Source organism: Plasmodium chabaudi (assembly GCF_900002335.3).
Source record: "Plasmodium chabaudi chabaudi strain AS genome assembly, chromosome: 8".
In the NCBI taxonomy this organism is placed as follows: domain Eukaryota; phylum Apicomplexa; class Aconoidasida; order Haemosporida; family Plasmodiidae; genus Plasmodium; species Plasmodium chabaudi.
Window position 1 is genome coordinate 1097101 of NC_030108.2, and position 16265 is coordinate 1113365.

At 23.9% G+C, this 16265-nt stretch overlaps 4 protein-coding genes across 4 annotated transcripts; 3 read left to right on the plus strand and 1 right to left on the minus strand.

Moving 5' to 3' along the window:
* Positions 1-106: 106 nt before the first annotated feature.
* Positions 107-745, plus strand: PCHAS_0828100 (HSP90 co-chaperone p23, putative; the record flags this gene model as incomplete). Its single annotated transcript, XM_738298.1, has 2 exons — positions 107-149; positions 321-745. 2 exons carry the CDS (start codon positions 107-109, stop codon positions 743-745), a joined length of 468 nt encoding a protein of 155 aa, XP_743391.1.
* Positions 746-1329: 584 nt separating this feature from the next.
* PCHAS_0828200 (conserved protein, unknown function) lies at positions 1330-1905 on the minus strand (the record flags this gene model as incomplete). Its single annotated transcript, XM_726984.2, has 1 exon — positions 1330-1905. The coding sequence occupies one exon, from the start codon at positions 1903-1905 to the stop codon at positions 1330-1332; it is 576 nt and encodes a 191-aa protein (XP_732077.2).
* Positions 1906-8606: 6701 nt separating this feature from the next.
* On the plus strand, positions 8607-12906 carry PCHAS_0828300 (zinc finger protein, putative; the record flags this gene model as incomplete). Its single annotated transcript, XM_016797933.1, has 5 exons — positions 8607-8608; positions 8774-8888; positions 9016-9145; positions 9244-9786; positions 9974-12906. Coding segments are annotated over 5 exons (3723 nt in total).
* Positions 12907-14179: 1273 nt separating this feature from the next.
* PCHAS_0828400 (fumarate hydratase, putative) lies at positions 14180-16186 on the plus strand (the record flags this gene model as incomplete). Its single annotated transcript, XM_016797934.1, has 1 exon — positions 14180-16186. One exon carries the CDS (start codon positions 14180-14182, stop codon positions 16184-16186), a length of 2007 nt encoding a protein of 668 aa, XP_016653836.1.
* Between the last annotated feature and the right edge of the window lie 79 nt (positions 16187-16265).

Consider the following 16265-nt stretch of genomic DNA (forward strand, 5'->3'; position numbering starts at 1 on the left):
AACATTACTCATGATCCATACTTGTTTGTTTTCCTTTTTTTATTAACTAAGCATTTTTTACAATTTAAAACAAATATAATATTTACGTGCATGTGTATGTATAAATATGGGGGAACTATACAACAAAAGACATAAATATATGAACAATGGTAAGATAAAAATTGTTTGTTCATGTTAAAACGGATATCTTATTGTATGAGAAAGATTAAGACAGTTCATACGCCAAAAAAAGAAAAAGAAAATAAAACCTTTTAATGCTTAATTTGGTTATTTTGAAAAATGCATTATCATAGTATTTTTTTTTGCTATTTTTTATATAGGCGTTCTAATTTATGAATGGGAGCAAACAATAGATGAAGTAAACATTTATATAAATATGAACTCCAATATAAATAAAAATGACTTAGACATAAATATAAAAAGTAAACGAGTTAATATTGGATTAAAGGGAGCAGAAAGTTTTCTAGAGGGAGAACTATTTAGCTTGATTGATGAAGAATGTTCATATTGGTATATTGATGATAATATTTTACATATATTATTAACAAAAGTTAAAAAAGCGGAAGTATGGAATTGTGTTTTTAAAGGACATAAAAATTTAAATGCTGTTGATGAGAATAATACAAAAAAAAAAATGCTTTTAGAAAGATTTCAAATGGAACATCCAAATTTTGATTTTTCGTCTGCCTCATTTAATGGCCAAGTACCGGATGCTCGAACTTTTATGGGTGGAGTTAAATATTAATTATGCCAAAAGCTGAAGAGAATGAAAATGAACTAGACAACATTCCTATTGATCTCCTCTACTTGAAACAGAGCAAGTAGCCTTCATTAAAAATATTAAGATTTTCATGTAGGAAATTTTCTCTTCTCCCACACGTATGATCATTATTGAAGAGTGATGATTAATTGGTAGAGATATTTTTAAATAGGGTAAACAAAAAAATGATTAGTTTGGGTGTGTTAAATTTAAGAAAAAAAAATAATAAATGTAAAATATATAATATACACACAGCAAATGTGAATATATGCATACATGCACAGTTACACTTGTTTTTATTAGATTATGTACATTATTCTTTATTAATTAGTTGCATATTTTTTTCATGTATTTTAAAAGCAGACTTCTGCATGTTTGTTGCTTGGTGAGAGGTTTCCAACAGTTTTTATTTAAAAAATTTTGTTTTTTATTTTTGACTTCGCCTTACATGAGGTTGCATCTAGTTAGGGAGACAAATTTACTGGCTTATTTACTGGCCCATCTTAAGATGATGCAAATAAGTGACTAAGCCATTTTTCATGATCACATTTGGTATGGTTATTTGTTGACTAGTTTCCCTTCACCATTTCAAGGAGTTTACTTCGTCTTTCAAATAAAGCTTTGGCAATATTATCTTCGGTATTTTGTTTAATCATTGAGTTTTTAATATTATTAGCTTGTTGTAGTTTTAATGCTTTTCTGCAATTGTTAAAATTCATAAAACTGTGTATACATTTATGTTCTCTATCTGCTTGATTTAAAGTATAATTATTTTTTAAACATCGAAAATAAATTGAGCCTACAAGTCGACAAGGATTATCAACAGTTGTACTTGAGTTCCACATATCTATATATTGATCACATTTATATTCTTTAGCATCAATTGATAATGTATCTTCTAATTCTGGTTTACCATTAACCATATCATACCACATCATTTTATCTTTCATATCTATATTTCTATTTATTGATAAACCAACAAAATTATAATTATCAAAAAGTTTTTTTAATGAATAATTTAATTCCATATTTAATCGTCTTTTTATAAACCAATTCTTTAACTCATTTTCTATTGACCTAATTTCACTTTTCACTTTAAAGTCCTCCACATTTTCCCCTCCAAATTCTTCGATATCGATACTCATTTTAGGCAATTCTCAAACGATTGTATGTTATATATTGTATATTGTATATATTTTGTGTATTATTATATATGCCTGTATAGTATATCATTTGCTATGCACATACTGTAAAGTATATTGTATGACCAATGCCTGTATATTTACATGTGTGTGTAAAAATTTTGAAATATTATTTTTTGATGCCCTTCATTCAAATAAGTTACTTAAATGGGCATAAAAATGGATCTTCCTTAATAGGCGCCAAAAAGGAGGTACAAAAATATGTACATAAATAATTGTAATATATTAATACATAAAGTAGTAGGAAAAAAACAAATATATCTTTTTTTAAAAAATTATTATATTAAATTTAACTAAATAATAAAATGTGAAAAAATAAAAAATAAAAAAGATATAATATTGGGAAGAAATAATTTTTTTAAAGCATATGCATATATATGTAATGCCGGGAACAAATTATTTATCTTAAAACATTAAGCCTTGCAATTTTATTTTTTACTATTTCAAATTTACACTGTTTGATATTTTTATATATTACATTTTTTTATTAGAAAAAGAAACATATGCTTATGAACTTGGCCACCCATTTTATTTCACACAAATTGGTCATATATAATATTTTTCCAAATATTTTATAATTTTTTTTTTTTTTTTTTTTTTTTTTTTATAAATCAATTCTCACAAATAGCTATAAGTGTACTTAAATAGTTACACTCTACAGGTTTAATACTACTTTAAAGGAAATATATGCATACAAGAGTGTTATCATATTTTGATATAATAAAAAGTTGGCAAATTAAAAAATTATTCATAAATATTATAGTGTAAGGGGAACATAGGCAAAGGGAGAAATCCCTACTAGTTTCCTAAGACCATATCATTTAACCAAATAAATAAATATATATATGTATAGGTATATATAATAAAATTGCACTCTATTTTTATGCTACCATAATTTTGAAATTGGAAAAAACGTTCATGACTTAATTTATATTGAAAAGAAAAATAAGTACCCAAAGGTGTGTACCTTCCCCAAAAAAATAAAATAACAGTACTACTTTGTGAATAGTATATTTTTTTTCGTAGCTATTTTTATCACTATTGCTACTGTTAATAATAGTAATATTTTTTTTATAACCCTATGATATACATTTTAAAATAAAAAAAATCCAAACCATACGAATTAGTATATAGGAAAAAATACATAATATCCTATGCATTTATTTGAAATACAAATATAAAAGGAATTAAATAGAGTTTGTTTTTTTTATTATTATATAAGAAATACTATTTTTTTTTTAATATAAAATAAATATTTTCACAGTATGTACCTATGAAAAATAACGTGATAAAAAAAAAGACGATAGATTTTATAGTGTATACATTTAGTGCACTATTTTATGTGTTATATATTTTTTACTAGTATTCCAAAATTTGTTTTTTTTACTATGTATGAGGTTGAATATTATTATGCTATGATTTTGTCTTAAGGTTTATCAAAAAGGTTTGTGTCTTTTGGGGTAAAAGGCCAGTGTACTTAATTGTAGGGTGTATCTTATAAAAATAATAAAAATAAACAGAATAACTAAATGTGTGAATATTATATAGTGCTTTATTTTCGGTACACTATCAAAAAATAATATGTATGTACATCCTTTTATATAGACCTACAAAAAATAGTATTTTCATCATGACATCAAAAATTAAGTATTTTTATTTTAAAAAAAATTATAAAAGCTGCAAATAAAATACGTACACTAAAAAAGAGGTGCAGGTGAAAGAATGAGAATATGCATACACATGAATAGTATATGCTATATATTTTATATTTTTTTTTTTTTTATAAATATGATATATAATTTCTATTTAATATATTTTTATATCTTCGTGTTCATCTTTCTATATTTACACACATGTCGTGTTACCCATTTTTTAAGCCTAAATTTAATTATAAAAAAAAATAAAAAATATAATAAAATATGGAATACTAACAAAAATAACAATAATTATAATTAATAAACACACAATATTTAGCTTATCAAACAATTTTTGTAAAATTTATGTGTTTTTTTAAAATTTCCATAAATATACATATCTACAAAATTTCAAAACTATATATGATAAAGGTCTTGATTTTATAATAATCAAATTATGACACATTTACATATATATATTGAAATTTTATGTTTTCTTATTAATTTTACACTGCTATAGAACAAGAACTATTATCCCCATATGTTACCATATGTGCATATATATTTATTTCACATAAATATTATATAATATATATACTTATTTATTTATTACACTTTGCATAGTGAGCATACAGTGAAAATTGAAATCATTGTCAGGTCCCTTTATCAATAAATTTGGACACTCACCTTTTTTGAACCTTTTATTTTATAATCCATTTCTGCATTTCTTTTTTCAAGTAGTTTATATTAATCCATTAATAAATACACAAAAAAAAAATTAATTGTGTTGTATTAATATATGTATAGAGAGAGAGAACGATCATTCTTCCCTATCTTTTTGATACATACATTTTAAACAGTTTTTTATTTCTTTGCGCCTATATTTATCCTCGACTTCTTTGATGTAAGATTTTTCCATTACACCTTAAATAAGTGATTTCATGAGATGCTTATGTACATTCATTTACACCTTTCTTCATATATATAAAGAGAAGAAGATAGCATATGAATATATATCCATGTATGGGCATAATTTATTGTACATACAAATATTACGTGGGCATGCATAATATATATGTAGAAAATATAAAGGCATAAAAGAATTCATATGTATACATGTGATTACATAGATATTAGCATAAAGACAGCCCTTCTTTTTATGTACCGATATTTTCCTACCACCAATTCTTAATTATTATTTAAATACTTGCTACATTAGTTTTTTAATGGTTCATATATACATGTTGATATAAATTTTTAACGATATCGTATTTACTGCGAAAGTGTCTATATGCATATAGTTATAAATAGAGTTTTGTATATACACCTATGTTTGATTTATAACATATATATATATTTAAGCCTTTATTTTAAAGTTTTAATATTCCTTTATGTGCACATAATATATACTTTTATGCACCTATACAATATTCTTTATATGTATTTTACTAGGTTATCCCTTTTTATAATTGAAATATTTCTCCTGTGCATGTATAAACATGCATTATTGTATTGTATCCATACAATAAATCCTATATATATACATTTATATATACACATATATGTTTTCATATACATATATATATAGTATAAATACACAAATATATGGATATATACAGAAATATCCAAACTATATTTATATGGAAATAAATTGTATATTTTATGATCTCGTCGTGTTTTTTTTTAATTTATGTCTAAGTTAAATTTTTTAACTCTTATAGCGTATTTTGAAGAATTTTTCCTATATATTTATTAATATAATTTTTTTGCCCATCATAATTATACAAATAAATATGTGATTGCATACAATGTAGAGAAATAGAAAATATATGTAATGATCTTTTAAAATAATAAATATATATATTTTTTAAATTCTTTTCAATTATATTTTAAATATGCTTTTTCAATTTATTTCTTATGTATAATCCAACAATAAGAAGATACCAAAAAAGTATATTATATTATTATTTTTTTTAATCGTTACACGTGTATACACATATATATAGACAGTGTATTTTATATAGGCATATCAGTTCGCACAAGAACAGAACTGTATATGTGTGTGCGTTTATCTAGTGGTTTTGCCGTTTTGTTATAACTTTATATATTTATGTACAATTATTAAAAAGGCTACATAAAATTGTGAACTACTTTGAAGTATTTTTTATTGTGTTTTTTAGAGCTTAAATATATGTACAACCATTATTTTCTGAAGTTTTATTAATAATTTATACATTTCTTTTGTAATATTAATTTATTTCTTAATATATATAATAGTACAAAATCGAAAATCTATAATATTTTAAATAATCTATACCCATTTTTATATTTTTTCGAATGTGCATTAAACGCTTTATTGAATAAATAAGCATATAAGTAAATTTTACTTTATGTATATTTCACAAATAAAGTTTAAACAATACATACGTTTTTTGTGGTAATATTTTAATGAAACGTTGTTTTGTTTTAATAATAAATTGTTCTACAACCTTCTATATTGTATATTTTGTGCGTTTATATGAATATATCATATATATAAATGTGTGTGTGCAATTTGTAAGTGTACATAATTTTAGAAAGCTAGCTAATTTAGAGGGAAAAAATATATGAACGTGCATAAAAAAAAAGTGTATTTTCCCGTTATATTATAAAGAATAGTACATAATTAGTATATATGAATATATAAACGCACACAAAAAAATATATTTATTGTATATACATAGGGGCATACTATATAAGAAGAGTATCAACATAAGGCCAAAAGCCTATTTATTAAATGCATAAAAATTGTGTTTTATTGAAGAATATTTCATATGATATGAGATAGTTATATCTATATATGAATAAATAAATACAATACGCATGTGCATACATAAAAAAACATATGCATACATATGTATGCCATATATATACATATATTTTTTCCTTTATACATAATTTGTTTTGTTTTTACATTCTATACACATTCTTAAATATCTGGATTTTTTAATTAAGTTTTTCTTTCCTATATATGGAAAAATTAAAAAACTCTTAAAAATAAGCACAAATGCGCTAAATGTATATATAAATATATAAAATTGCAAATGTGCATGTACGTACATATATATTTATGTAATCTAGCTAAAAAAATAGTAATACTAACTATTTTTGTATGTGCATACATGTAATATTGCATTTGTTTTCCTATATTTTTTTTTTTTTCTTTTATCGTCTCATATTTCAAACAATAGCAGTTGTACTACCTAGAATACTTGTATTATGTATATATTTACGTACATACCAGTAAATACTATTATGTGTACATTTTTTATAACAATTATATATTTTACATATATAGAAGAATATCATTTTTTTATAAAATAATATTTTTATCATAGGAAGTATTAATTTTATCGTAACAATTGAAATTTATAATTTCCGGTCCTTTTTTTAAATACTTTATATAAGTTTTTATGTATTTTTTAAAATAACTTTATTTACATTTTTATGTGTTTATGTTATTTTTAATTTTTAACAATATTTGAACATGAGCAAATATCAAGTAGTGTAAACACATGTTTACACGTACATATATTTGTTTAAATGCTTTATATAATATTTTATGTATATATCAATTAGTTTATAACTTGCCATTACCATTACACATTCCTTCAAAATATATCGAAATTTTACACTGCTTTTCTACAAGTCATTATAATAATTTTTTGTTATATTCATTCCTATGTAATATTATTATTATGCTTTATTGATACACTCATTTCTTCCTATTATTGTTAAGTTATATCATTGTGGGCTTTTGTTCCTGCATTTTATTATACTCTACATATATCCACAATTAAACTTATTTGATGATACGAGTTTTCATGTATATTTACACTTTCTATTAATTTATAATATACTTTAAATTAAGTTTTTCAATTACTGTAATATATATAAATATATGTGTACATGTTTTTTGTAGCATATGTTATTTTTTTGAAGTTTTTAATAAAATACATAATAAGTATCCATAAGCCCTTTTCATATTTTGTTTAATTCATAAATGCGTGTCTGATACGACTGATATACATTTTATGTTAAATAAATTGTTAACATTATAAAAATTGAACAATCTCAAAAATAGTAATAAGTAAATAGTATATAAAACCCAAAGCATATATCCACTACCACAACATCAGAAGAAATAGAAATAGAACAAATGTGTAAAAAACGAAGAAACAAAACATACAAAATAAATACGTTAAAATAATTACAATCTAACGAGTTGTATGTGTATATGTTTTCGTATTCTTTGCTTAATACGCAAAAGTAAAACATTAAATATATCCAGCATCAAATATATATAGCATGGATTTGAATAGACAAATAAATTTATAAATGCTATGTTTTATTATTTCATTTAAATAATACATACCATTTTTTAAATTTTATTTCATTATTTTTTTTTTACATTCGTTTTTTTATACCAATTAAATTTCCTATCTTTAATTTATTCGCAGTTTATATATTATACTTATCTATATATTTTATCACAATCTGTACATTCTATCTATGCATGTTTACTTTTTTTACGTTGAAAGTTTTATGTTTATAAATTATAATTTTTGTTTTTAAAATAATATTTTTAATGTCTTTTAAATATATATACATATATATATTATATCAGATTTAAATATGCAGTTTATTTTTATTTTTATGTATTATTTTACCAATTAAATCCTGTATTTTTTTACATTAAAAAAATTAAATTAATTCATTCTATTATCCATAATCATATCTATATGTAAATGTGTATATTATACTTTTATGTGTATGTAGTTTTATATATATAGTAGTTTCCTATTTACTAAAATATCCGCAATATATTAGCCATTCAGTATATCATATTTGTGTGTGTGCTTTTGGGGACGAGCTTAGAATCAAGCGTGTAAATAAATTCATATATCAAACCATCGGAAATACATTCATAGCATTTTTAATCAAACACATTTTTTATATATTCCGGAAAAAATGTAAGTCTACAAAGAGTGTACCTTTTAATGAATCCAAGTTTGAGAACATTATATAGAGTGTTTACATAATGGATCGTGTAATTGTAGATTTGAGTATATAGACTAGCCATATTCAATGCGTAAATATGTATACATTGTTTGTTTCTTATTTAATTAATTTTTTAGGTTATACAAAACTCAGCTTTGCTCTTTTTACGCAAAAGGAATTTGCGCTCGTGGCAACAAATGCAGTTGGGCTCATGGTGAATTAGATGTTAGACCGATGCCAAAGTTTTACAAAGTAAGATTTTTACTGCACTTATTATGACACATTTTTTTATTCCTTGTTTTAGTATAACTTTAATTTTTAGAAATATGTATCGATTCATATTTATGTTTTTGATTTGTTTATATTTTCTCATTTTCAGACTCGAATGTGTTATACATTTTTATCGGGAAGTTATTGTGAAGCCTCGAAATGTACATTTGCTCATACAGAAGAAGAATTAAGAGGCTCTGGAAAGGCCCTGAGGTTGTGCACAAAATATTTTTTAGATGGTTAGCAATAAAAAAAGATATTATTTTTATGGTATAATGCGCCATATTTTATTTTTCTTTGCATATTATATCCCTTTTTCATTTCTCCACTTGGTCAGGCTATTGTAGTAAGGCAGATAAATGTCCCATGGCGCATAGTATAAACCAGCTGGACCCATCCGTAAAATTTTCGTCGACAGAACTTATGAGCAGAGTTTATAATAATGAAGAAATTGAAAGCTATAAAAATAGAATGGACATAAATAGTAACGAAAATAAGCAAACAGATGAAGTAAAGGGAAATCATGAAAATTATAATGATAATATGAATAATGGTGATAGTGAAAAGGATAATAACGAAAATAATTCTAAAAATAACAATGGCAATCAAAATGGGCAAAGAGATAATAGCAGAAATAACAAGATTAATAAAAGCAATCAAAATAATGAATATGAGTTACGTAAAGGTTTAGGAGATAGTGAAGATGATGGAAATAAAGAAAAAGATAAATATAATATAAATCGTTTTCGTAATAATGATAATATGAAGGACTCAAAAAAATCTCCTTTTAATTTTTATCGAAATAGTGAGAGAAAAACATACAAAGAATATTTGCTTGACACAAACCAAATTAATGGTTGCATAGGAGACATAGACAAAGGTACTATAATTAGAACGGAAATATGTGAACCGGTCTATTCATTCTTGCTTTTGGAAATACTATGATGAGTCTTATACTGTTCTTATTTTACCATAAATACATAAACGCATTTTTTGTATATACCTTGTGAGGTTATCGTTGTAATTTTTTTCATTAAATTTTTTTTTTTTACCTTCCCCCTTTACAGATGAAGATATTTTGTACAACGACATTTTGATGAGTGGCGATTATATGAGAAGGAAAAATTCCACTAAAGAAAATTTGATAAGCAATAAATTTGAGAACATAACATCAAATGGATATCATTATAATTATGATGGACTAATGGATGAAAGAGAAATTTCTAATAACAAAATATACAAATATAAGAATGTAAATAATGGAGAAAATATAGATATGTTTAGTAATAATTATGTAAATTTAAAAAATTTTAATATGACAAATAAAACAATGTTACTAAATGAATATTATAAAAATAACTTTTCTTTAGCAGAACATAATACACAAAATGTTGAGAATAGTAAGGGAAATAACAACAATAATATTAATGGTTCATATGAGGATATTAACAATTTTGATAGGATGTCTATTTTAAGAAAGATGGATAAACAAAGTTTATTATTAAATATGAATTATGATATAAATTTTAATTCGATGAAAAATGCTTATAATGATAAGAATGAAATGAATATGAATGAAGAAAAAAATATTTTTATAAAAAATAATAAAAATGGTGATATAATTAATAATCCATTCTTTGATCCAAATATAAATAAATATGATGATTCAAAAAATTGTTCAAATTATTTTAATGACAATGGGATAAATAAAAGAAAAGAAAGAGGAGAAAATATGGAGAATATAGAAAATTTCAAAAATATGCCGATCGGGTTTAATTATAAAAATAGATCTAGAACAGATCGATATGGTAATAATATGGGAAGTCTTAGTTTAACGAACAAAATGAATGACTCTCTTGATGTTTCGGATATGAATAGAGTTGGATTTGATGAAAAAAATGAAAAAAGTCTAAATGAAATGCGACAAATGAATATGAATTTAGAAAGCTTGATATATAATATGAACAATATAAATTTAGGTGATGGAAGTAAAAGTGAGAAAGAATCTAAAAATCGAATTTTAATGCAAGCATTTATGAAATCAAGTAATGATAATAATAGTCTCAAAATTCAATCTGAAAAAAATATTCAAAATGGAAATGAAGAAATAAAACGAAATGATGAAAACAAAATAAATCATGAATCTTTTGAATATTATACAAATAATGTTGATTATGAATTTAAAAAAATTATTATGGATAATGAATTTTTATTAGACAATAATAATGGAAGTAATAATATTAACAAATATAACGAATTTAATGAACAGTTCATAATTCCTAAAACTTCAAACAATAACAATGAACATATTATGAGCAACTATACAGTATTGAGTTCAAATGATTTATGCAACAGTATGAATGCTATGACAAATTTTAGTAATGTAAATAGTATTAGCAATCTGAGTAATGCTTGCAATATAGATGATATTAGTAAGAAAGGAAATATGAATGGGCTTAAGACAAATTACTATAATAACTATGATAGCTATAAAAAAAATGCAATTAATAATATGAACACTGGAATAATAAAAGGGAATGGCAATATGGAATATGAAAATAGAAAAGCAAGCTCGAGTACCAAATTAAACGATTTAAAAGATATAAGAAATGATGAAATAAATAATTTTATTAATGAAGGTGTAATAGATAAAAGTTATATAGAAAAAGAAATAATTTCATCTGGTGAAAAAAATGGACAAGGAGGAGAAAGACTTGATGAAGGTTACGCTTCATTATCATCTGGGGCATCTTCGTCTAATGAATATGATTTAAAAAAAGGAAATAAAAAAATGAAAAAAAATATAGTTTTAAATAAAAAAGGAAATAATATAAAGAAAGATATACTAAATGAAGAACAAGAAATAAATGAAAATTTATCCGATGAAAGTACTATATTATTAAATGGAAAAGGAAATGACAAAATGAATGAAAATCGTATGAACAGTCATCACGAAATGAGAAATAATGACAATATTTTAAACATGTCAGAATATAAATGGAATATGTGCATGCTTAATGAAAACAATGGAAATTGTATGAACAGAAATGGCAATAATAATAGTGGTAGAAATTATGACTATATAAAAAACAAATTTGGTAATATAAATGAAAATAGTATGAAATTTGAAGATATTAACAAATTTTTATTAGGAAATAATAATAATGTTTCGAGCTATGATTTTGAAAAAATATTTTCAAATAAAAAAAAAGTCGGAGAAAATATGAACAGTCAGGTAGAAATGGACACAAATAACATGAACGATTTAATAGACTATCAAAATAGAAGAAATATTATGAACAAAAATAAAAATGGATATAATGAAAATGGAAATTTATTAAACATGTTCCAAAATGGTTATAGCAATATGAATACTAATAATATTGGTGAGTCAAATAGAGAAATAAAAAACAGCAATATGATTAGTGGTGTAAATAATAATATGAACGGACAGGTATTTAGCTACAATTATTTTAACAAAAATAATATGAACAATGTTAAAAATGCCTGTATTAGTAATAAAGATAATGATGATATAATTAATAATAATTTTTTTAACAATGTAGAAAATAGTATAACAAGTGGTATGTTAAATGATTCATTAAATGGTGCTGATCAAAATTATTATATGAATGATCATAAAAAAAATGATTTATCTCAGCTTTCTAAGAATAATTATTCTAACTATTTTTTAGACAATAATGAAAATAATTCAAGTATGTCGAATTTAAATTTTTATGAAATGGCATATAAGACTAATGGTGGTTTTTCAAACTATGGACATGGCAATAATAATGGAAATAATGAAAATAACAAAATCGATATATTAAATACAAAAAAAAATCCTCAGTCTACTAGCGGTGATGATAATAATGATAATTTATCTTTAAATAATAAGAATGGGAAAAATATTTTAAATAATTGCACACCCCTTACTTACAATTTCAATGGATTGTATGAATGCCTCAACAAAAATGATAAAGTAAAAACAACCGAATAGTTTGTGGCCATATGCTTTTAAATTAGTACACGCTATGTGTGTATATACAATATGTAGATATATCCACATTGCTGTCAAATAAATGCAAGTAATGAGAAAATTTACTTCTTCCTTTTTGCACACATTTAAAACACTATATAGAGTACACTATTCAGGATTCAAATTTTTGATATACAACTTTAAACTACATTACTATATAAGACATGTAGTACGCACACACATATATACATACAAAAATAATTTTGCATATATATGATAATGTTGCTGCTTTATATATATACATACTTTTTTGACATAAATTAATAATTTATTTTTTAATCATATGGATATACACAATTTATGGATTTTTCTTTTTTTTTGTTCCGTCTATTTATTTTTGTTTATTTTATAAAGGAATTGACATTAATATGTTCTTTTATTTTTTCGGTTTGTTTAATTAATTTTTGTTTTTTTGTTTGATATATATATATAGATTTTTTATAACCTTAAACAATAAAAAAGAGGGAAAGAAAAAGGCAGTAATTTAGCACATCAAGTGTGTATATAACAATCTATATATGCATTATGCATGTATTTATAATAATATAAATATATCCATGCATATGGCCAAACAATTTTTATCTTAGCATCGCATATTATTGATATGCTCTCTAATGCGCATATGGGGTATACCTACGCATTTTTGCGAAACTGAAAATAATTGTATCGTCGATTTATTTATAAATTTGTAACTCCGCGAATTTACAAATTTACAAAATTAAAGCGCATTTCCGTGATACGGAAATACGTTGTAAATATTGCACAGGAAAAAAGGCGTACCAAATATTATATGTGCAAAAACGGAAAAAAAACAAAATAATATATAGCAATAAAATAAAAATAGCGACTATAAAAATCGTTAATTTTTTATTTAAAATTGTTTAAACCCATGAATAATGAACGAAAAATGCGAAAAAAAAAAAAAAAAATATATAATAGTGATATAGCAAAATAGCGGAACAGGATATAATACCCTTCCTTGCGCATGCATATTTCTTGTCCTGTATCGCCCTGAAATTTTTGCATAAAATCGTAAAAAATATAATGCGAAAAAAGGTGAAAGCTAGCAAAGTGGCGAAATAGCAAAGTGACGAAATAGCAAAGCGGCAAAACGGCTAAATAGCGAATAACGAACGTTTGTACTTTGTAAGTAAAACACATTTTTCTACCGTTCACGTCATAAAGATTTCGTGTGAAATTCATTTAGTAAGCTTGCCAATTTTTGAGCTTAACGATGGTAGCATATCAAAAGGTTAGGAGGTTTAAGAAGGTTCCCTCACTATTTTCATATACAATATGCACTAATAAATTTATGGGAATCCATGGAAAAAACCATATTAGTAATATAAATAAAATAAATAAATTAAATATAAATACATTGAATAACTTCTTAGATATTTTTGAGTTTGAAGAAAAAGGAAATGATGGTATAGAATATAGACGTCTTGATGAGCTAAGTAAATATATTGAAGTGATAAAATTGGATAATAATAAAATAAATAAGGATAGTAAATATTATGATATAAATTATGAAAATGAAAATGAATTTTTTGATGAAAATGGAAATTTGAAAATAAAAAATGATTGTGAAAAAGAAAATAATAAAAATGTGATGAAAGAATATATACATGTTCCACCATTTGTATTAACAAAATTATGTGAATATGCATTAAAAGAAATATTATTTTTTTTAAATAAAAAACATTTAAAACAATTACAAAATATATTAATAGATAAAGAATCAAGTGATAATGATAAATTTGTTGCTATGACTTTAATTAAAAATGCTATCATAAGTTCTCATCAACATTTACCAGGCTGTCAAGACACAGGAACTGCAATTATTTTAGGAAAAAAAGATGAAGAAATATTAACAACATATGAACATAAATATCTTACCCTAGGTGTATATAATGCTTATAAAAAAAATAATTTTCGATATAGTCAATTATCACCTATTAATATGTTTGATGAAGTAAATACTAAAAATAATTTACCATGCCAAATTGAAATATATAGTAATATAAAAAAGAATGATCATTTAAATTATCCAATTAAAAAAAATCCAAAATATGAACTAATTTTTATTGCAAAAGGGGGAGGAAGTGCAAATAAAACTTTTTTATTTCAACAAACAAAAAGTATATTAAACGAAGATAAATTATATGAATTTTTATTAGACAAGATAAAAGAAATAGGTACATCTGCATGTCCACCATATCATTTAGCTATCGTTATTGGTGGATTATCACCAGAAATGAATTTAAAAACTGTTAAGTTGGCATCTTGTAGATATTTAGATGACTTACCAACAGAAGGAAATATATATGGTAAAGCTTTTAGAGATATAAAAAGTGAAAAAATAATTTTAGATAAATCTCAAAGTTTAGGTATAGGTGCACAATTTGGAGGAAAATATTTTGTTCATGATGTTCGAGTTATAAGACTTCCAAGGCATTCTGCATCTTGCCCAATTGGTATTGGTGTATCTTGTTCAGCTGATAGACAAATCAAATGCATCATAAATAAGGATGGAGTATTTGTTGAAAAGTTAGAGCATGAACCGATCAAATACCTTCCTGAAGTGACATATGATAATTTAAAAAATGGAATAAACAACAAATCGAGCGGTCCCAATATTATTTATGAAAACAGCAACGAACACAGTAACGAACATAGTAACGGGGTAGCAGTAGACTTAAATCAGCCTATGGAAAATATATTAAAATTAATTTCAAATTATCCTGTTTCAACTTTATTAATATTATCAGGTAAATTAATAGTAGCTAGAGATACTGCACATAAAAGAATTGTTGATAATTTTATTAACGAAAATATACCAATACCAGAGTACTTTAAAAAACATCCTATATATTATGCTGGTCCAGCAAAGACTCCAAATAATTATGCAAGCGGATCGTTTGGACCAACAACTGCTGGAAGAATGGATGCTTATGCAGAAGTGCTTATGAAAAATAATGCATCTCTAATTTCGTTGGCAAAAGGAAATAGATCTTTAGCTGTTCGAAATGCATGTAAAAAATATAATGGTTTTTATTTGGGCAGTATTGGAGGACCAGGAGCAATACTAGCGAAAAATAATATTCTTAATGTTCAGGTTATCGATTTTCCTGAACTTGGTATGGAAGCAGTACATTTAATTGATGTTGTCGATTTTCCAGCTTTCATTATAATTGATAATAAAGGAAATGACTTTTATAATAAATGGATACCATCTTAGTTTTTTCACAATTTGTACACCGTTAGAAAAAGTTTGAAAAAAAAATATGAAAAATATAACTCATAAGTTTTAAGCACTT